This window comes from Urocitellus parryii, chromosome 9 (genome assembly GCF_045843805.1).
Source record: "Urocitellus parryii isolate mUroPar1 chromosome 9, mUroPar1.hap1, whole genome shotgun sequence".
In the NCBI taxonomy this organism is placed as follows: Eukaryota; Metazoa; Chordata; class Mammalia; order Rodentia; family Sciuridae; genus Urocitellus; species Urocitellus parryii.
This window is the reverse complement of record NC_135539.1, coordinates 138,407,763-138,430,875: the sequence shown is the minus strand read 5'-3', so window position 1 is coordinate 138,430,875 and position 23,113 is coordinate 138,407,763. Positions and strand designations below refer to the sequence as shown.

The 23,113-nt window shown below is 47.7% G+C and overlaps 1 protein-coding gene across 2 annotated transcripts in view; it reads left to right on the top strand.

Moving 5' to 3' along the window:
• Positions 1-9,999: 9,999 nt before the first annotated feature.
• Tnn (tenascin N) overlaps positions 10,000-23,113 on the top strand; it is a 66,035-nt gene continuing 52,921 nt past the window's right edge. For both annotated transcript variants that reach the window (XM_077802790.1, XM_026388491.2), the window contains exons 1-5: positions 10,000-10,408; positions 11,730-12,104; positions 12,605-12,868; positions 16,355-16,540; positions 17,965-18,054. In XM_077802790.1, coding sequence (XP_077658916.1) covers positions 10,000-10,408; positions 11,730-12,104; positions 12,605-12,868; positions 16,355-16,540; positions 17,965-18,054 — 1,324 coding nt within the window. The remainder of the gene's footprint in view (positions 10,409-11,729; positions 12,105-12,604; positions 12,869-16,354; positions 16,541-17,964; positions 18,055-23,113) is intronic.

Genomic DNA, 23,113 nt, shown 5'->3' with positions numbered 1-23,113 from the left:
ATAGCAATGAAAAGCAGGCTAACACAGTATCTTTGTAGCTTTTCTATAGATAATACCTCTGACATGTTGGTTACAATGGTAATAGTTGCCTAAGTTGTTATTTATAGAACTTGGAGGCCACCGTTATCCATCCCAAACCAATTAAACCACTGACCCCTTCACTTGAACGTGCACAAGTGTCCAATGGGCAACCTTTTGATGTCAGAGGGCCAAACCCCAGCCCCAGAGCATGCTAACCCCACCATCTTCTGAACACGTATCCCATGAAGAGCCATGATGCTTGATTAGGCATGCAAAGGTCACCAGTTGCTTCTATACATACAATTACTTCCCCCACACCTCAAACCACCCTGCTTCTTTATCTCATCAATGACCCTAAACCCTAGGCTCAGGGAGGAGAATTTGAGACCGGCTCTCTTATACCCATGCTTGGCTGCCTTGTGAACAAACCCTTTCTCTTTCTCAAAACTCACTGTCTCAGAATCGGCATCCCACCTGACGAGCACAAACAGCCTGGATGGGTAACAGAACTTCCGAGGGCAGCTCTTTGATTCCCCACCTCTCCTATCCTACCTTCTTCCTTCTCCTTGGTATCTGGCTGCACGTGGGTGACTGGAAACCCATGGGCTCCTTTCATTGTGGATCTGCACTCCAGAATCTACTCAGGAAGGCTGAGAGAGGAACCACCGGGAGGGAAGAGCGGCAGGTGCCACCTGTGACCCACTGAAATAGCTCTGGTTCATAGAAAGGAGAAGTCTGCCCATGAGATGGCAAAAGACGAAGGTGGCCTGCAAGGGGCACCACTGTCCTCACCTGGTCCGAGTGGGCCCAGAAGCCCCAGGTCTGCTCTCAGCCCCCTTCAGAGCCCTGCCGCTCCCAGGTACGCGTGAGATGGTGAGAGGTAGGAGTCCGAGCAGGCTCTGTCTCTGAGAGTCTCTGCTCATTTTCTTTCTGCTAAAGGTCCTTTCCTATTTTAAAAGTAGGAGGCAATACATCCCCAAATGCCTGCAACAGGAAAAACAGAAAGAGGCTTTTTAAACGTACTTCCCAACCCCGAGACTCAGCTCCTGGCCAAGGGACGTGCAAACTTTTTTAATATCCTTATTCTGGATCCACTTAAATGGAAACAGCCTTTAGTATTTTTAGCTGCTGTGTAATCAAAGTGAAAAAGAGGGGGAAATGTATATTTTTTTTCTCCCCTAGTTAGAATAAGAGGATGAATTACTCAATCTTTAAAGGAATCTCTGCCAGTAAGGGAGGAAAATACCCAAGAGTCCCCTTTGGCTCCTCCTCTGGCCTAGACAGGATTTAAACTCAGGGAGGGAAGCCAAGGAGAGAAGAGTGAGGACAGACCAGCACCAGGGTCTTCAGCACCAGGAGCCCAGCTCGCAGGAGACAGGGGTGCCAGAAGCAGTGCCCAGCCGCCTCCCAGGTAAGTGCACCCATCGCTGAAGCTCTGCCTGTGAGAGGGAAGAAGGCCGCCGGGTGTGGATGGTCAGGGGCCACTGGACTCCCGTGCCTCAGTTCCAAACCTGAAAACCCAAGCAGTGTAATGCAGGTTAAATTCAAATCAGGAAATATCTTCCAGGACCTGCATACAACATCCTCAGCCAGAGTCACACTCTGTCCTCCGACAGGACTAAGTCCAGCATTTCCTTATCTGGCCAAATGCGGTTGGTGTTGTACTAGCTGCTACCTGGAGTAGGACATGTTTAGATAAAGTGTTTCCTTGGAGTCGATCTAGCATGTATTTCTCATCTTTTTTCTTTGTTGACTTCTTTACAATGTCAAAAACCTCCTTAAAAAAGGTTCTTATCTGTTATAGCTCACTGTTCTTTTAAATCCTAAATCTGAATTTTTATTTCAGTTATGATCAGGAAGCTAGTATAATTTTCCCTTTTTCTGGATTTCACATGCACCAACGAAGATTATATGTGCAAACTCACTTGCAGAACTTTGAGTTTTAATTGGTCTTAATTATTACCTGTAAGAGGACAATTTCTTTTTCCCAAATTCCCAGTTACCCTCACAAGGTCCCTGGGTGCTGGGGCAATGCCTCAAGGAAACCATTTTGAAACATCTCAAGAATGATGTGATTGGACTAGTTTTTGGAGGTCTGACTTTATTATTAATTTTTGTGCTTGGGAGGGAGCTGGGGAAAGAGGAGAAAGAATGAATGAGACTGTGCAGGATTTCACTTTAAAGTATAAAACTTGAGTTACTTAGATAAACATTTTTTTTAAAAAAGGAACAATCTCAGTATAGAAATAACGAGTTCCCACAGCTGGACATAGATAAGCCACAACGTCCAAGTCACTGGTGTCAGCACCAAGGTGTTAGGTGATGCCTTCTGGGCCTGGGCTATGCACGAGAAGCTGGCAGGGACAGGATGAGCATGAAGACTCATTGCCGTTGGCATTTGGGCATTAGTTGCAGATCCAGAGTGACGGCTACAGTGTGGGGAGCAGGGACTCTGGCAGAAACAGTGTCAGCACCAGTGTCCTCTTTTCTGAGGAGGGATAAAAGCACCTGACATGCTTCCACCCCACTTTGAGTCCTGCTGTATGCCCAAGTATGCAGACTGCAGCTGACTTCCAAAACAGAGAAAATGGGACCGATGACTCCAAATCGTCTCGTGGCTTCTGGTTTGCATCCAGTGCTGTTCTGTGGTTTGAAATGGAGGGTAGACTAAGGTCTGTTTCTGAGAAATGCCTGAGGGAGTTGTGCCCAGGCCCATGGAAACTCTTGTCCACCCGCCACTCATTCCATAGCCCTGGCTCCTATAGGGTCTGGCTGCAGACATGAGATCATGGTTTAGGTTCTGTAGCAGCATTTGGAACCACCAATCTGTGAGCCTGTGAAGCTGAGCTCTCAGGCCTCATCTCTGATGGACAGGGGCTTTGCCTGGTTCCACCACAGTGGACCCTCATTAATGCCAACCAGCTGCCACGGAATTATCTGCCCAGCGAGTGTGGGTAGAACAGGGCAGATCCTTGGAAATTAGCAATGGCTTCTCCTCCTTGATGGAAGGCAGGGACTTTGAAGTTATTCAATATGTGGAAAACCACACGTTAAACTAAACAGAGGATTTTAACTTTTCATTATGTGCCTCTCTTCATTATCATTTAGCTGGAGCAGAGTTTGCCATAGATGCCCCTTATACCCTTGGGGAATAGGGTTAATTCTGTATCAAATATCAGTCAGCTAGGGATTGGGTGTTTGGTTGGATGTGGAAAAAGAAGGTTCCTGAATTTAGGCCCTGTATCCATTTTATCTTGAAAGCTAAAGGAGGACTTTCTGTGAGAAAGTACTTCATCCCTTGGGGGTGAGTGAACGCTCTGCCTGATGTTCAGGAAGAATCTAACAAGTCTCACAAGGACTTAGCATAGCGCCTGGCATGTAAAAATGCTTGGAAAGTGGGAGCTACTGTTATCATCACCCACTTGAGCCTTTTCAAGGCAGATTAAGATTCAGTTGACAAAACAAAATAAGCCTGATGGGACCCCTGAGAAGCGACTGAGTGCTAACACTGGTTCAGGCGCCCCCTTTATCCTTTCTACCTGTAGTGGGCAGCAACCCTGAAGGGAAGAGGTCTTCAGGAAGATGGTCATTGCACCACAGTGTGAGAATCATCTGCAGGCACTTCCTGGGGGCTCACTGGGTGGATCCAATTGAACTGGGGTGGGGTGCACCCAGAATATGACCATATTAGGCCTATCACATAAGGCTACAATCTCATCCTCATCCTCACCTAGCCATCCCGAATCCTATGTGGAATGGCTATGTAGACAGTTCAGTGTCACAGAGACTAGAAATAAAAGTGCTTGTATGTACCTGGTTCAACTGGGAGCTGACCTAGGGGAGACAATGTGCCTTGGATGCCACTCACTCTTCCATACTGAGGGAGGAAGAGAGAGAGGACAGGTCTTCAGTGCAGGATGAGTTGAGCCAGCATGGGTTCCTCAGCCACTGAGAACTCACTCTCCTGGACCAAGTACTTGGGTCACAAGACCCCCGAGTCACCCCTGAGTCATCTGGGGCCTAGGTTGGGGATCACCAGCAAAACATGCTCAAGAGAATTAACGAAGGTGTGACAAGTTTGCCAGTGACATTTGTGACTGATGCATCCCTAGCGCCCGCCTCCTTCATTTCCCTCCATAGTTCAGTGATGTCCACTTTGTCATTTGGGGACAGAATATCTTAAGTGACTCCTCTGGAACTCCAGGATAATACCATTTCCCCCCTAAAAGCTAAAGCAGTGGCTCTCATTTGCCTGTGGTCAACCATACAGGCAGGATGAGGTAATGAGGGAATGAGAGAAGGCCCTGGATAAAGATCTGTAACAGTGGTTAGAAACTGGCTACCGATCTCTTTGGTGTAAGTACTACTGTTATTTCCTGACACAGAGTGTGTGTCCTTCTTTGGAGAGAATGAGGTGACATAGAGGTCTTCTGGCCTGGGGTCGGAGAGGACTGTTGGGATTGGGAGTCTGGCCTTCTCTCCTATCAGACTCTGCCCCAGCACCCAGTGACCTTGTGCACTGTGGTGTCTCCTGGGAAGGGAATTCTCCAGCTTCTCATGAAATTGGCTGCGATTGAACTCCCTGTTTGGGAAAGAACTCATCTTTCCAAGGACCAAGGGGTACTAAGGGGTCCTTAACACCTCTAGACGCCTCTAACAGAGAATGTCATCAATTGACCACCAGCATTTTGAGGATTAAATGAGAATAATGTTTGTAAAGTATTTGGCACAGTACCCATCACCTTTAAACACCCAAATTCCAGTGGCTATTATCTAGTTCAGAAAATATTTAGCCAGAACTGTACTGTGAGACTGGGAATACAGAGGGGATCAACACAGTTTTAGCCACTGTCATCCCTGAGCTTATAAGGATATCTGGGTAGAAGCATCCATATGGATTTGGGGGCTGTTAATGTTTGTCTAGAAATTAAAGCCACAGAACTAGGTGCAGCTACCAAGAGGACGTAGAGCACAGGTAGAGAGCCCTGAGACATCGGCAGGTCTCTGAAGGCAGACCTGAGGGCCATCCATCCAGCTCAGACTCAGCAAAACCTTCAGAAGAACAATACCAAGCAGTTTGTTCCTGTCTCTATGCTGTACCCAGTCCTCTCCTACAGTCAGAATTAAACACATGCTCAGCTGCAGCAAGACAGTGAATTTGACGAGCCCCTGGTTTCCAGGTATCTTGTATGCACTTTTCCTGTATGTAAATGCCCTTTGCCTCTTGCACTCCTGCAGCATTTACCCCACTTTCCATAGGGAGCTACCCCTCCATAGGATGAATATTCATCTCTACTCACAAGTCTCATCCTGTGTTTTTCTCCGTGAAACTGGGAGCCCTCCAACCCAGCCCTGGGGAGCTCAGTCTGTGGTGTGCAGTGCATATCTAAGCAGCGATGAAGTCATCCCTTCCTTGTGCTGTTCAACATGGAAAGTCTCCTGCCACGTGTTGGAGTGGGAGCCCACAGCTTCTCTCCTTGCTCGCTACACTTGTTAGGTTGAGGATTTCCCAGCTCATCTTCTTTCGAGAAATTACCCTGCCCAGGAAAATCTGATCTCAACATGTGAAATCCGAGAGGCTGCAATTAATGAGGACATCTTGTTACAATTCAGAAGGACAGGCGACAGGGAGGGCTGTGAGAGCTTCTGGGGTTTCTCATATTCCAGGCTTTAAAACAAACACAGTGAGACGGGCTTTGGGCAGCCTTGCTGTGGTTTATGGCGAGAGTCCCTGGCTTTTTTGCATTTGTTCAGAACTAATTCAGAAAAACATCTGCACTCCATTTAGGTCTCAGGAATAGTCAGCCACAGGCCGGGGGTGGGCAGAGAGGCTTCTCTGGCTCTGTTGCTCCCCAGGAGGGGGATTTAGGGTGGAAACACTGTAGGAGCTTCCGTGATGGACGTGTGCTGTTACTGGAAATTGCAGAGTGTGCAAGCTGAAGGGCCCCATAGCTGGAGACCCCACACCTGAAGTGTGGTCAGAGGCACTTGGCTCAGTGTCTCTGAGCCTCAGTTCCCACCCTGAGGAGTAAGTGGAGATCTGGAGTGTGCCTTTTGGGTCACGGGTCTGAACCTTTTAAGATGGCGATGGCGACATCTCATTATTTCTGTCCATCTGCCTTCTAACTCACTACAGGCTTTCCTGCTTCCTCCGTCCTCACAGAAGTCCCCAGCAGATTCCCGAGTTTTCTGGTTGCTTTTGGGCTTAGAAAAGAACCACTTTTTGAAGGCAAATCTGTTTCAATATCAGAGCCTCAGTTTCCTTCCTCTCTCCCAGCTCAGGCATGAGGTTGGAGACCACACGCAGGAGGGCAGGGCCATGGTCAGCCAGGTACTTCCCTTCTTCCACTTCTCACCCACCGAGAGCACCTCTGGTTTCCTCAGGTGCTGCCTGTTGCATGGTGGGGGCTGGGGAAGCAGGCCAAGGGCTCTCTTATTTAGCTGGGACTATAGTTCCCTCCAGTTACTGAATGCCCATGAAATGGCAAACTCTGAGCCAAGTGCCCACCTCTGAATTAGTCTTGGCCAGAGTCAGGTATTAGTCTCTCTTCCTGCCACCCCCCTGTTCTCCCTAACCTCACCCCAACCCAAACCTGTCTTAAAGCAGCTCTCTTTAAAGTCTGCAGACACTTATTACCCACTGTCCAAATCCCAGGACAGTCAGAACAGCCCCTACCATCCCACTCCTGCTGCGAGGGCGGAGCCCTGCTCCTGAGGTGCAGTAGGTGCTTGGAAATGTGAGCTGCCATGATTATTACTAGCCCCAATACACACTTTGGATGATTGGAGAATCAAGAGGAGTGAATGGAGCAAAATAGTAACACGAACTCTCTCTTCCAAAATGGCTAGAAGGGTACAAGCCCCCAGCACATGAAAACGGTTAAGGCTCCAGGGGGTGGAGGTGCTTCTACCCAGATGTGATCATTGCACACTGAATACATGTGTTGAATTATCACACTGTGTCTGTAAAGCCGCACAGATGTTATGTCTCAATAAAAGAAGAACTCTCTATTGGCATCATTCTGATTAGTTCTCAGTGGTAGCACATCCCTTGGGTATGAGGTATATAGTACCTGTGTCCAAATGAGGGAATTGCCTGGGGACATAAATATACTAAATTCATTTGCTATTTGCATGAGACACTCATTAGTTATCTGTCGATACTGAGCTCATTTGCTGGTGGTATAAGAACATCATGCTGACAGACCCAGCACAGGCTTGCAATAGTGTGGACCTGGTTTGAATCCTGCCTCTGCCACCTACTAGTTGAGCAACCCCTGGTAAGTGCTTTACCTCTCAGACCTGGTTTCCTCTCCCACTAAGTGAGGAGCACAACACTGACCTTCCACAGCACCTCAGAGCCTTAATAGTGAGGCTCCATGCACCTGGCCAATGGCCAGCATGCAGCAGCAATTGGACAACAGAACTTTGCTGTAATGTATTGTAATATTATTATTTTTATTTAATTTTTAAAATATATTTATTTTTTCAGTTGTAGTTGGACATAATACCTTTATTCCATTCATTTATTTTTATGTGGTACTGAGGATCGAACCCAGCACCCTGCGCGTGCTAGGTGAGCACTCTACCACTGAGCCTCAATCCCAGCCCCCCATTATTTTTATTTTAAATAATAATTCTACCAGGGCCCTTCATCCTTTATTTCCTCTATTTTCTGATACCTAATAAATGATAACCATTTAAAAGATAAAATTTTTACTCTGTACTAGAATTTGTGATTAGGAAGGTTTATTCCTTTTTCTGACCTGTGTAGTTGTCCTCCAGGTCAGTTCTTTTGATGGTCTTGTGCTGTTCTAGCTATTAATCTGGAAGAGAGGCAGCATCTGGCAAGGCCCTGTGAGGCTGCTAGGATGCTGACGATGGTCCAGCTCTCAACCTGATTGTGGGTGCAAGGCTGACTGATGTCTTTACCAGTCATTAAAGCAGAGCTGTTTATGTGCTACTTTCTACTCCAAGTACAATCCTTCACAATTAAAAAAAAAAAATGGGGATGGACAGGAAATCACTTGGTAGGCTCTTTTTTTTTTTTTTTTTTTTTTTTTTTTTTTTTTTTTTTTTTTTTTGGCGGTCCTGGGGATTAAACCCAGGGCTTTGTGCATGGAAGGCAAGCACTCTACCAACTGAGCTATATCCCCAGCCTTGGTAGACTCTTAAAAACAAAACAAATCCCAGAATGTTTGTTGAGCTCTTGTTGGGTGCTGGGCACGGTGCTAAGCACTCTGATGACAGGAGGCAGCAGCATCCTTCCTGTCCAAGGAGGAGGCTAAAGCAGAGAAGGGCCCTCCTAAGGCTGAAGCGCTGGGGCCTGTGTGGTTTGTTCTTAGGCTGCCTCTCACCATATGCAGGAAAGCCTGGGTGGAGGAGGACGCAGGCCCAGGAAAGGACTTTCAAACTCTCACACCAACAATTAATTACAAGTTTGTGTGGGTTGCAGAAGCCCATTGTCAAGGGGCAGCTTGGTGGATGGGTTTCTAGATACCTGTGGCCACGCAAGCTCACCTCGTGAATGAGGTTCCTGTGTGTCCTGTGAGCCCACCTGGGTCTCTAGGTCTGCCCTGCCTTGACTCTTTAGTAGTCAGAGTATACAACTTCCCAGATGGGAACTAGGGGAACCAGAGGGGAGAGGGGTTCATCTGCCACTGATGGCGGTGAAGGCCCATATCGCCCCCTAGTGGCCAAGGAGGTGAAACATAACTGCCTGACACCAGGCCACCCTTAACCCCTGGCCTCGAGTAATAGGGACTGAACCCCTTAGTGTGAGACTCTATGCCTTTGCCTTAGGACAACAATATGATGAACGCACCTTGGACCCCAGCCCTAAAAGGTCCAGGTTAGCAGGGAGACAAGCTGTCTTCAAGAGCGACTACAAGAGACCACCAGAGAGGGACCATTCAGTACTCTGAACGCTTAGCAGAGGGAGAGCTGGTTTCCAGCTGGGGTGAGATAGAGGATGGGGGGGGCAGGGGAAGAAAGAGAGAGAGAGAGAGAGAGAGAGAGAGAGAGAGAGAGAGAGAGAAGACCTCGTGGATGAGGTTCTTATGTTTCGTTGGTATGTCTGTGGAGGCAGGATGCTGCCCTTGAGGTTGTGGTGTCCAGGGTGACTTGTTCGGCCTCTGAGCCTCTACTTCCTCATCTGTGCAAAGTAACATGACATCACTGTGATGAGCCTGGTCTTTGGAGTCAGGTTATCTGGCCTCAAATCCTCCCACTGGGATGGGGCTGCAGCTCAGTGGTCCAGTGCTTGACTGGCATGTGTGAGGCGCTGGGCTCCATTCCTAGCTCCTCTCTCTCTCTCTCTCTCTCTCTCTCTCTCTCTCTCTCACACACACACACACACACACACACTCAAATAAGTTAAAAAATCCTGCCATTTTTGTTTGTGTGCCTGTGAGCAAATCATGTAAGGTAGCTGTATCTCAGTTTCCCTGTCTGTAAAATAGGAGTAATAATATATTTCACAAAGGGTCACCAGGCTCTAATGAGTTAGCTGACGTGAAGCACTTGGAACAGTGCCTCTCACATTGCAAGGACTCCACATGCAGCTATTATTGCTGATATTATGCAGAGGATAATATTAGGGCTGTTGACAAGATTAGGGATTAGGATCAAAGCCTGGCACACAGTGGGCTCTCAACACAAGACGGCTGATCTCCTTGCTATTGTCAAAGTGCAGGTGAACCTAGAATTAGAAGTGAGAGCAAGGAAGCTCCAGATGGTGTGAAAAGGGTAAGCAAAGGCAAGAGGCAGGACCATGCCTGTGTAAGCAAGGAACAGAAAATAATATTGCTCAGCCCTCAGGAGATCTAGGATGAGTTCTTTCTGTTGGCTTCCCATCTTCCTATGGCCTCTTTGGGACCTGCTAAAAACACCAGTTTCCCTCAACAAATCGCATGGCTTTCTTTTGTATTTTTTCTGGCTACAGGTCTCAGGGAAGGTCTGCTCCTTGTCTCTCAAAGGATGGGTCTCCAGGGAATGTCCAGCTTCCCCCTGGGGCTCCTGCTTGGCTCTGTGTTCCTGGTGGCTTCGGCCCCAGCCATGCCTGAGTCTCAGGGCTGCAGCAACAAGGAGCAACAGGTGACCGTCAGCCACACCTACAAGATTGATGTGCCCAAGTCTGCCCTGGTCCAGGTGGAAACTGACCCCCAGGCCCTCAGTGATGATGGGACCTCGCTCTTGGCCCTGGGGGAGGCCGGGGAGGAGCAGAACTTCATCTTCAGGCACAACATCCGCCTTCAGACGCCACAGAGGGACTGTGATCTGGCAGACAGCGTCCAGGACCTCCTGGCCCGGGTGAAGAAGCTGGAGGAAGAGATGGCAGAGATGAAGGAGCAGTGCAGCGTCCAGCACTGCTGCCCAGGAGCTGCTGGTGAGTTGGCCAGTCACTCAGCACCCACTTGGGGCACCCACGGGCCTCAGGAGCACTCTGAGGCTGCACAGTCTCACATCTCACTCTGGGTTCTCTCTGGGATCCAGCTCGTTCCCACTATTTATTCCTTGGTTTCAGCTCCAGGGGACATCTGGATGCCTGATCAGGGAGGGACCAGCAGCTCTTGAAGACACCAGACTCCTGGGGCAATGTTTCCAGATGGGTCTGGCTTCTAGGTGCTTTCTTACCTGTGGACCCAATCTCCACTCAAAGGGGAAGCAGGGGGTGTGCAGGAAAGATGGAGGCCAACGGTGACTTGGCAAATTCCTTAAGTCTCCTCAACTGTCCAATCAGGATGATTCCATCAGCCAGCCTAGTTCTGAGAATTACAGATGATATGTAATAGATTCCTGGCCAGTGATAGATGTTCTGGAGGTTGTGACTATTTAATTAGTAATAAAATGTCACAATTTGATTTTACAAATAATGAAGTTCCCTCTGTCCCACTCTTTTAAAAACATAAGACACTTAGATTGAACCAGAGGACAACCAATGGTACTGAGACACAGATTTTTATATCTGAAGGAATTGCTAGGGTTGAGAGCGCTTCCTAAATTCCAGGTACAAATGTAGGCACCAGGGACACTGCCATGAATAGAACAGTGTGGTCCAGTCCCTGAGGAGCCGCCTCTTAGACACATCCTTAGGAAGGAAAGGTGTTCTGAGAAGCCAGAAAGGTGTTCTGAGAATGGACAGAGAGGGCACTGCGCTGAGTGGCCTGCCCTTCCCCTGCCTCTTACCATAAAGGGCTACAGAAGGGAGCCAGGTTAAATCCCCCTGCCAGGCCCCCCTTGCCCATCATTGAGACTGGGCTATTTTGCAGCTTCAGGGAATCCTTTTTTCTGAGGCCTTCCTAGGTCTAGCCCCACTCACCAAGGCTAGAGGACAATCTCCCTCCTGCCTGGCAGAAGCCGTGTCCCTTTGTGTCAGCCAGCGACCTGTCACGCTTGGAACATTCAAGGCCCATTCCTAGGAAAACCCTGAACAGTTCTCATCATTGAGAGGGGACAGAACCCAGGGAGTCATCTGGGAAGGGAAAGGGTGGTGTCCATAGCTTCTCAGACCAAGAAAAAGAGAAAAATGCCTGTAGCTTTGGCAGGTTAGAGGTGGGCCCAGCTGGAAGAGGCTGAGGCTCTGTCCTCCACCGGGAACTGGAACCGGGTCATCCCCGGACAGCCAGGCAAGACCCAGATACCCCGAGCCTTCTCTAACGCGTCTCCAAGGAGATGGCCATCTACCATGGTTTCCTCTCTTCCCCCAGACCTGAGCCGCCACTGCAGTGGCCACGGGACCTTCTCCCCTGACACCTGCAGCTGCCACTGCCAGCAGGGCTGGGAGGGCGCCGACTGCGAGCTGCCGACCTGCCCGGGGGCATGCAGCGGCCACGGGCGCTGCGTGGACGGGCTCTGCCTGTGCGACGACCCCTACGTGGGGCCCGACTGCGCCTACCCCGCCTGCCCCCAGGATTGCAGTGGGCACGGCGTGTGCGTGCGCGGGGTCTGCCAGTGCCACGAGCACTTCACTTCGGAGGACTGCAGCGAGCAACGCTGTCCGGGCGACTGCAGCGGCCACGGTTTCTGCGACACTGGCGAGTGTTACTGCGAGCTGGGCTTCACTGGCCCCGACTGCTCCCAGGGTGAGAGCTGAGACGTGCCTTGGGGCCTTGTTTGTTTCCACCTATGGTCTCCACTCCTTGAACCATCACTTGCACTTGGTCCTGTGAGGGGGTATTGACCTTCAGCCTACAGTAGATTCCCTGGAGGGCTTCTTAAACAGGCATGCCCCAGAGCTTGTGATCCTGTAGGTCTGGGCTGGGGCCCGAGAATTTGCATTTCTACAAGTTCCCATGTAATGCTGATGCTGTTGCTTTGGGGCCTGAACTTTGAGGACCACTGAAGACTCTGTGTGAGGTTTGCACCTGTCCTTCCCCCACCACGTGGGAAGGTATCAGTATTAGCTCCTAACCAGATAACAATTTAAGCGTGTGTCCCGTAACAGGAACATACTTAAGTCTCCCCTCCTCCAGGCCTGCCATCTTAGTGCCAAGTGTGCAGTAGGTGCTCACTGAACACCCACTGGCTAGATTCCCATGCTTGTTCCACACCCACCCCTCACCTGTTCCTGTTCTGCACACAGTGGTGCCCCCCCAGGGCCTGCAGCTACTCAAGAGCACAGAGAATTCCCTGCTGGTGAGCTGGGAGCCCTCCAGTGACGTGGACCACTACCTCCTCAGCTATTATCCCCTGGGGAAGGAGCTGTCTGTGAAGCAGATCCAGGTGCCCAAGGAGGAGCACATCTATGAGATCCCTGGCTTGCTCCCTGGAACCAAGTATATAGTCAACCTGCGAAACGTGAAGAAAGATATTTCCAGCAGCCCTCAGCATCTCCTGGCCACAACAGGTGAGGAAGCAGCCAGATGCTCCCAGGAGAGGCCCCATTTTGGGTGTTTTCTTACACTTTCCCCACAGATACCCTTCTGTGGGTCAGGACATTGTAGATAGTTTGAAAAACACAACCATTAGGTTCTGGAGAAGAGTCCCAGTTCTGTCTTCTCTCGTTTCTCCCAGATTATTGGGTCCTCCATGTCAGTAATGACAGCCTGCTGATTTGGGGTTTAAGGGGTCCTTTGTGTCACTGAAATTAGTCAAGTCTGGCTGCTTTGCACCCCACATAAGCAGCCAAAGAGCAAACCTGCATCCCTGGCCCTTCATAGAAACTCCAAAGCCTTCAGCAAGTTCAAGTAGGAATGTGTAAGAAGCTGCTGAAGCTGCCTGCATCAGTTAGATTCATCTCAGCAGGAAAGAGAGGAAAACAGAAGTGAAGGAAGTTTAGGGAAGAGGTTGTTTACAGAGGCATGTTGGAGAGCAAAACACGAGGACTAGCATCAGTGGAGATCCAGCCCAGCCAGAAAGGGAGAGGGGCAGGCACTGGTACTCAATGCAGAGAAATGTTCAGGAAAGATACCTGATGAGGCACTTCTGGTGAAGGAATGCAGGCAGGCACTGTTTCCCCACAGGAAGGGAGTAAAGATCAGTTTCTTGAACTCTCTCCTGCTTTCTGCTGGTGACTGCTGCTGGCTGATCCCAGAGGCTAGAGGGCAAGGCCCTTGGCTGACTTGATTCGTAGAGGTTGCAACCTGCGCTAGAGAGCAGGATGGAGGCTGGTGGGGCCTGGCTTGCAGGGACAGTCTCCTGTGTACCACCAAATACCACCAAAATATTTGGAAGAACAAGCATCACGGCTAATATGATCAGGGCAAAGCCAATGAGCCCAACCAGGAAACAAGAGTGGAGAGAGCTTTGATACTTGCAGCAGGTGCACAGAGTGCCAGGGATAACTCTCAAAGCAGTGTTCTCCTCTGAACAAAGAAAGCTGGGGCTTTTATTAGAAAACTCATACATATTCATTTAGGAAAGACTCATAATCACTTGTAGAGGTGGGCATATTCCTGAGCATGCCCAGTTTGAGGTCATACATTATAGGTTGAAAAAAATGGTGGATAGGGATGCCTCTGGGTGAAGAATTTAGTATTATAATAAAAAGAATGAGTCAGAGTGACTTAGCCATTTTGGCTGGTTCCTGGTAAGTTTCTCTGAAGGTCTTTAACGACAGCAGTAGCAGCAGCAGCAGCAAAAATAGCTTTGAAGGCACTGCTGATAGTCTTTTGAAGTGGCAGAGCTTTTCCCCCTGTTAGTATAGGTGCTTGCCCCTTAAATTGCCTATCTAGCAGCTAATATTCACTTCTTAGAAATTCTTGTTTCCTCATGAAAGTTCTTAAAGCAACTTAGATCTTCCAGGGTTTGGAGAAATCTAGCTGTTTGAATGACTGCGATTCATTCCTTTACTCAAAACATTTTTACTGAGCACCTGTCATGTGTCAGATACTGTACAGGGGCTAATGATCCTCCTGGGAGAGAGCCAGGTAGATCCAGGTGGATGGGACTTTGGCATGTAATGAGTCATCTTTGCAGAAATGCCAGGCTGCTTGTCCTTCTTTGATGGTGGGAATAGGGTGGGGGTAGGGATGGGTCAGAATTGAAAAGGGCCAGGAAAGACAGTACCTTGAGGGCACAATTTCTGATCGCCCTTGTTGGTGCCCTCTAGCCAAAGACACCTAGTTACATCCCTGTAGTTGAACAGGTTGGATTTATTGATTGTTTTAGCTTGGAGAATGTACACCATGGGGACTCGTGGGGACATCTCAGTAAGAGAGTGTAAGAAAGGACTGGAGTATATGGAGGACTGGTTATAGGCTTGGGTTAGGTAATTTGGGGGAACTAGGGGTAATTCTGTGGGTGGTATCTTAGAGGATCTTATCTAGAAAGAGGATAGACTAGAGGGAGGCTGAAGGAGAGGGGATGTTTCATTGTTTGTGTGGCAACAGTCATATTTGTGTCTGTGTTCAGATGTGGTCACAGAATGGCCTGTTTTTGCTACAGAGTGGTCTTGTCTGATGCTCATGTTCTGGTAAGGGCTCTAGGTCCAACAGACACCAAGCCCTGGCTGTGAAAAGCCCTAACTGCTTTTCTCCTTTCCCTCTTTTTATCTGTAGCTGCATCTGCCTACAGACAGGAGTGTCTAGCCTCTTAGGGAAAGAGTAATATCTGTTCAGAAAGTTGTAGCAACCCTATTGGCATCTTGCTCTAGGGACTTGTAGAGTCTGGCTACTGTGAGGTTTATCTTTCTGTCTAATCGGATTCAAGTTAAAACCTCTGTCTTTTGCTCCTCAGGGGAGCCTCAGACCCAGCAAGGCTTATCATCCTCATCATAATCTTGAACATTCTCATTAAGTCCTTGCCTTTTCATTTGTGAACCCCTCCCCAATCCCTTAAGCCATGTAGGCCCTCTGCTACAATCTGCGTGTCACCTTCGTTACTCTCCTCCTGACCTGTCTCTGGGGAATTTCATCTTTGAAGGATGTCAAGAAACAGGACCTGGGCTACCGGTGGAAGCCAGCAATGGGAGGGCATGCTTCCGAGAAAGGCTCCGAGGGGCTTTATCCTTAACATAGGGAGTCAGGGACACTCCAGGGGACCAAGGGACCATGACATCACCAAGTTCACACCCTGCCTGATGCATGAGTTCCCTGACCCACATCCTTGACAACTGGTCAGCCAGCGGGGTGGGAACACCTCCAAGAAGGTGAAGGTGGAGAAGTGACTGTGGAAGAGGACAAGGCTGAGAACCTGGGGACAAGGTCAGGCTCGATTGGCCTGGGAATAGCTGTTGGAATTCAAAGTACTCCCCAAAGATTCCAGTCAGTGCCCTGCTCCCCGAAGTTCTTCCCTAAGAGCCACATCAATGATCCATTTCTCTGTATTAATTATAATTTCACAGTTCTTTTTCCCTGAGTGGAAGGGCAAAGATTTAGCCTAAAGTACTTTGCTCTGAATAAAGCTGAGCAGGTGCTCTCCTGCTTCACAGGGGAGGCAGCTGGGGCAGCGTGAGAACACCAGGTACCTGGCGGAAGTACTAAAATTTGTTAGAACTGCAGGAAGGCTTCATAGAAGGACCAAGTTGAAATTCACCTACTCTATAGTTTAGCTTTGAGTTAATCCTTAGAGAAGAATTTGAAAGTGAAGGACTATAATTTGGGAGATGGAGGGAGGAGCTACGTGTGTGATAGAAGTTATACTATAGAAAATTTGGAATGCGTTTCCCAAACTTTATGCAGAAAGTCCAGAGCGTCTCATTCTGAGGTGGTCTCTAAGGGAAGGGATGCTGCCCCTGAAGGGTGACCACTTAATTCAGAGCAATATCTGATCCTTGTTAAGGACCCTGTCCTAGGGTTGAGGCCAGCTCTCTGTGTAGCTGATGGCCATTACAGACCATGGGGACCTCTGCTCCTCACTGCTGTCTCCTGTGCTCTCTGACCCCTGACCCTAGATCTTGCTGTGGTTGGCACTGCCTGGGTGACAGAAGAGACGGAAAACTCCCTGGACGTGGAGTGGGAGAACCCGCCGACCCAGGTGGACTACTACAAGCTGCGGTATGGGCCCTTGACAGGGCAGGAGGTGGCTGAAGTCACTGTGCCCAGGAGCAGTGACCCCAAGAGCCGATATGACATCACTGGTAAGAGCTGCACTGAGGATATGAGGTGTTGGCTGAGGAGGGGGAAGTGTGTGTGAGGGGTTGGGGGGGTGGGAGGAGGTTGAAATAGGTCTGTGGAGCCCTGGGAGGGCTGGGTTGGCAGGCCCTGGAGGGGTTCCTGTTTTAGATGACTGAGTAGTTGCTGGGAGCTGGAACTCAGGAAAGGGGGATGCAGAGGGGTTGAGTTTTGCAAGGCTTGAAGTTTATATAATTCTCAGGGCCTTGTGTGTGTGTGTGTGTGTGTGTGTGTGTGTGTGTGTATGTGTGTGTGTGTGTGTGTGTGGTGGGGATTGAACCCAGGGCCTTGTGTGTGCCAGGCAAGCACTCTACCAACTGAGCTATACCCCCAGCCCCTTTCAGGGCCTCTTGAGGAGCAGGAGTGCGCAGTTTTGAGTACTCAGACACAGGCCTGGGAAGGAGCCCTTGGAAGTTGGGGCCCCAAGGCTTATTCGCTCCTTGGCCAACCCTCCTGTGCGGTCTTGTTCTGCCCTCTTCTCCTTCCGCTCCATCTTGAGAGAACGTCTTGGGGTCCTCTGTGTTGGTGGACTGGAGTAGGAATATGTGCATATCCACGCACTACTTTTTTCTGAACTTTGCCCCTGGGGTCTGAATATTTGTATAAGGAGGGACAATCTCTCTCTCTCTCTCTCTCTCTCTCTCTCTCTCTTTTTTCTTTCTTTCTTTCTTTTTTTTTTTTTTTTTTTTGGTACTGTGGACTGAATTCAGGGGCATTCGACCACTGAGCCACATCCCTAGCCCTCTTTTGTATTTTATTTAGAGAGAGGATCTCACTGAGTTCTCAATTGCTGAGGCTGGCTTTGAACTCGCAATCCTCCTGCCTCAGCTTCTGGAGCCACTGGGATTACAGGTGTTTGCCACAGTGCATGGCTAGGAAGGAACAATCTTTCAAATTGCTTCTACAGAGAAATAATTTTAAAAAAAGAAAGAAAGGTGTGGAGAGGGAGTAGGTATTATAGTGAAAAGGAAAGAGACTTTTTTGGTGTGGTGCTGGGGATTGAATCCAGGGTCTTGTGCATGTGAGGCACTCACTTTACCAACTAAGCTATATCCCCAGCATGGAAAGAGACTTTTAAGGGAAGATAATTGTTGGAAGCAGAAAAACATTTGGGGTTATGAATAAAATTGGGAGATAAGTGCTAGAAGGCCCAATAAGGAACCAGAGCTCGGACTTCACCTCCTCTGTCCTGTGCCCCCCACCATCAGCCTCTTCAGTGATGCCTTCTATTTCACCCATCCTGGGGCTCTTTATCTGCCCGTACCCCGAGTCTTTGGGAGGGAAGCAGAACCCCTCATCTCCCCTCCACAAGAGAAGTCTGGGGGAGAGGCAGTGTTGGGGGAGGGGGCTGGAGTCTGCCCTCACTCTAGCACTGGCTGCTTGTTTCCAGGTCTGCAGCCCGGGACAGAGTATAAGATCACAGTTGTCCCCATACGAGGCGATCTGGAGGGCAAGCCAATTCTCCTGAATGGCAGGACAGGTAAGAGCTGCTTGGCGATACTTGCATGTTTAATTGTGTTTGCATTCAGATATTGTTCTTGGTTGACTCTTTTCTGGATAAAAATTCTAGGATTTGCAGGCAGAGAGATTCTACCTCTTTAGATGTGTGGACATCTTTTTTCAGAAACATGAGAGGGAAAGCAGACTTCTCCTGTTTCAAATTTTTCTTGCCTAGAAAATGTCCCCCACGATCCTGGAGTCAAAGGTACTCTGGCACCTTTGTAAATTCATCTCAATTGTTTCAATCACTGGACTTTGGACCTAGGCACTCAGTTTGATATTACCCAAGGACAGGGTGGCCTGTAAGTTTTTTCTTGCCTGATTTGTTCCTGATGTTCACACTCAGGCTGTTCACTTTGAAATATGAAAATATATTAAAGGCCCTCACATGGGAGTAGTGGCATAGTTACTATCTGTGTATTGAGAAAATACATAGTGACAAAATGTTTCAAATCAGTAATTTGTAATTTATAAATTTATAACTTATATTAATCATAACAGAATTTGAAAACATCATAGGCATATATACAAGACATCTATGTAACAGCTTTTAAATAATACTTGTGCCTATATTGAATTGGGAGCCTCCTATAGTCACTCTGTTCCTGCCCGCCCCAGGTGGGAAGCTGTGATCTAGAAGGTGATGGAACTGGTGGAGGCTAATTCTTGGAGACAACAAAGATGGGATCTTTGGATTTTGAATCTTCCTTGGAAATTTTTTTAGTTCTTTCCAACCCAGTCTTGGAAGTAGCTAGTTGGGATGGTGAGAATTGGGGGGAGATGAGGCAAGGATTGAATTCACTATTTTAATTGTTTAACAGATTGTGTATCTAAAGTATGAAAGAGTTATAGTTGAATGATTTTAAAGGATAAGATATAATCTAATTTATAAACTAGACAACATAGACTCTGTAGCCTGCCTGAATTGTGGACTAGCGAAACGTTATAGTGAGTTGGAAAATGACAAAGACTTCCCCGTTTCTTTCTCTGTAGCTTTGAATTCACTGAGAATTTACTCAGTGCCGGGCATTATACTCACGAAACACTTTTCATGAATTATCTCATTTAGTTCTTAGCGATTATATGTTGTAGGGACTAATATGATTTCTATGTCATATGCATAATCAAACTAAGACTCAGAGAAGTTAAGCTCAGGAATCACCTAGCCAGGAAACGACAGAGCTGGGATTTGTATGCCGTTTGTGCAAATCTAAGCCTTTGGGCTTAGCCACAAAGGTGAAGTGTTTCCCAGTTTGATGATTCTATAAGAGATGAACACATTCTCCTCTCTTACAGCGTCAACAGAACACAGAATACCTAACCTAGGGTCACCGAACTGTGTGTGGGGATTTTTCCTCATATACCCAGAAGTTCTCCACCAGACACCAACGGAGTGTCCTGTAATTCAATTCAAGTCAGACACTCTACCTGGAGATAGTGTCAGATCCCACAGACTAAGGGCTCAGTCTCCCAAGACCCTTCTTGCTTCAGATGCTAGACACATCCTAGGTTGTCATTTGTATTTACAAGCAATCAACAGTGAGTTGAGGTTCCTAGGACTCTTTCCTTGGGTTCTATTAATTTGCTAGAGTAGCTCACAGAACTCAGGGAAACACTATACTTACGTTTACTTATTTATTGTAAAGACTATTTATTGCACAGGATGCAGATAAACAGCCAGATGGAAGAGATGCACAGGGCAAGGTCTGGGGGAAGGGAATGGAGATTCCACACCCTTTCTGAGCCCACTACCCTCCTGAAACTGCCATGTGTTCAGTAACCAGGGTGCTCTAGGAACCCTGCCCTTTGGGTTTTCATGGGGGCCTCATGTGGTAGGCATGACTGTTTAAATCACTGGCCTCTGGTGATTCCTCAACCATTACCCCCTTCCCCACACCAGTCTTGATGAGGGGAGTGGTACTGAAATGCAGCCAGCCTGTGTCCTTCGGCTGTCCAGGAGCTCCCAGTCATTTTTCTCTCATTAGCATACAAAAAACTACTAATCATTTTGGAAAGTCCAAATGTTTTAGGAGCTGTGTGCCAGGAAAAGGGACAAAAATCAAATATGTATTTCTTATTATAAATGATTGTTATGAGCTGTGCTATCCATTAATGCACACCAGACACATCCGAGTCTTTCCACAATGTCGAAACAATAAATTCACAAGCCACACAACTTTCATCAGCTGCGATCCACTGAGTGTCCATGATTCACTGGTGTCATGACTATGGCAATAGCTAGCTCTTTTATCCTATTCCAATCTTAATTGTTAATGTCTATGCCAAGTGAGTCACGCTTCGCCGTCTGCACAGTGATGCGCGGGTTACAGATGGCGAAGAAGGGTCGTTGGCGAGGGCTGTGGGTTTAAGAGGCAGAACTGAAAACGGAGGCAGAGGGCTGGTATAGTTGTGAGAGTGCTTCAGGTGATGGGATGAGGGGGAACCCAGCCAAAGAACTTGTCGGAGGTGTGGAACTTGTAAGGACTGGGCCCTTCAAGGTGAGGGGCCAGACGGCAGGCAGCTTCTAAGGGGGCTGAGTCAAGCAGGGAGCCAGAGAGAGTCTGGAGTTAGTCACTTGTTGACCTTGTGACACCTGGTGGTCTGAGAGCTGATGGCTTGGTGTGCACCGCCCTCTACCACCATCCCAGATGCCTCTCCTTTATGTATTTCAGGTGAGGGTGGGGTGCATAGTTGGGTGGTCTGGTGTGCCGGAGAAGCCTGGTTTCCCCGATGTGGGTTTGATACACCCAGGAATCCATGTGCCTTTGATTTCTTTCATGAGGTTGTCATTTTTGTGTGTGTGTGTGTATGGGTGGTACTGAGGATTGAACTCAGGGGCATTCAAACCCTGAGCCATATTATCAGTCCTATTTTGTATTTTATTTAGAGACAGAGTCTTACTGAGTGGCTTAGCACCTCACTGTTGCTGGCTTTGAACTTATGATCCTCCTGCCTCTGCCCTCCCCCCTCTCCGCCCAGCCGCTGGGATTACAGGCATGCGCCACCACACCTGGCCACAGGTGGTCATTTTTATCAGCACAGTTGATAGTTTGTACCTTATTATTGTACCTTGCTATTGGGAGTTATTCTTTTCTGTAAGTTCTGTACACCCAACATCTGATGGTTTTCTCTTTGCTCAATCAAGTGGTTAAGTCATTCAGTTTGAGCACTTGCACTCAAAATGGAGTATCTCAGGGCTTCCCGCTGCTTTACAACACAGAGTGACTCAGGGCAGGGCACAGCCTGCCCTCCATGGTCACAGCACCACACCTCCGTACTCCTTTTCCTTTACTGATGGTTAATTTTCATACTGTGTACTCCTTAGCTACAAAAATTTCTGTGACTCTTCGTTGCCTTGGGAGAAGGTCTAGTCCTTTTATCTTGGCTTCTGTGGACGTTGGTCCTCATTATTTCCAGCAGAAAGCCTTCCCATAGCCAGACCCAGCAGAGAAGGCTCATCTATATACTGCATTTGTTTATGTTGTAACCCCATCTTAGAAAACGCTCTACCTTCATCCCTGTCAATGAATTCAATTCAACAAATATTTATTGTAAGATAGAATTGGGCAAAAAATGACATAGTCCTTTAGAAACTAATAAAGATGACATGTCATCATACCTACACTTCATAGCAATATCACTTATCCTTCCAGGTTCCACTCAAACCTCTGCTTTTGGACTGAAGATTTTCATGACCACATTAAATGTAGGCCATTCTGCCTCTGAGTTCCTAGAGCATTTAATCACATGTGGCCTTGAATTCTCTTTAATCTTTAAGTATGCTATTCCAGCTAGAATATTAGCACCCAGGAAGTGTTTTTATTACCAATTATATCCTAAAAGCAGGATGGAATGTTTTATTGGACTGTAAACAAATCTGTGTTGTGTGTTCTGCTAATATAAAAAAGAAAAGTTCTTGTAACTTCTAAGGTCAGGAAACACTCTTGATCTTGGCTAGACTACTAATTAATTTAAGAGAAAGAGGAAACTGCTTTCTCCAAACATTTTGCCTCTCATGAGATGGAAAAAGGCACTGGAATTTAAGAATAGTATAAGCATGTACAAGGAGGAAAGGACACAGTTCAGGGTATTTTCCACTTAACAAGTCACCTAGTGGAACTTGTTAAACCAAAACTCTTGAGACCAAAGGATTTCTAAATAAAAGCGTTTATTGAGTTGTTACAGCTGCTGGCCAGAAAGGACCAGGTCTTTGGACAAAATCCTGCAGCTACCAGCAGCAGGGTGAAGTAGCAACTGGAAATATATCTGTAGCACCTACAGCCAAGAGTAATTTTACAAAATTTAGGGAAGGAGAGCACAAGTTGTTTGCTTTGAACCCACAATGCCTGCTGATCAAAGGGGTGAATTATGCAAGGAGGGAGGGCTTGGAATAGGAGGGGAGTCTGCAAGCAGGGTACTGGTAGTTTCCACATTGGTTGGAGTTAGCAGTTTGGAAAATTTATAAGTGAACAGCGAAATGTCCCTGGGCAGTAATGGGACCTAAGTCAAGATTTCAATATATTCTCAGCAATGTGAAAATCTCCTTGTGTGAATTTCACCCACAGCTGTTAATTGGTTAATTTCCCATAGCTCTTTTGACCATCCTCTGGACTTCTAATTATGTAGAGGACATCTCTGAGTTTTTCTTTTATCAAACGAATATCACAAAAAGGGACAGAGTTGACAGAAAATCCTCTCCCTATTAACATTCTTTATGTGCAGAGAGAACCTTCTGGAAAGGTGTAGCTTTAGGTGGGCTGGCTTCCAGAGCAGCAAGCACAACCAGGCCAGTGTCCTTAGAGGACTGTCCCTGTTTTTCCTTCATCAGCCCTTCAGCACACTTCACATGGAAGACAAGAAAAGCAGACAATTAACAAAGAGGCGGTTGCCATTTTTTTTTTCATCTTCTGTTTCTGCATCTGTAAAATGAAGGGTAGGACTAAACCAATTTAAAGTCTTTTTTATGTCATGGTTATTCTTTTGATGATTTCTGTGATGCCTGCCTCCTTATAGTGAGCATGAAACAAAGCACACTTGCT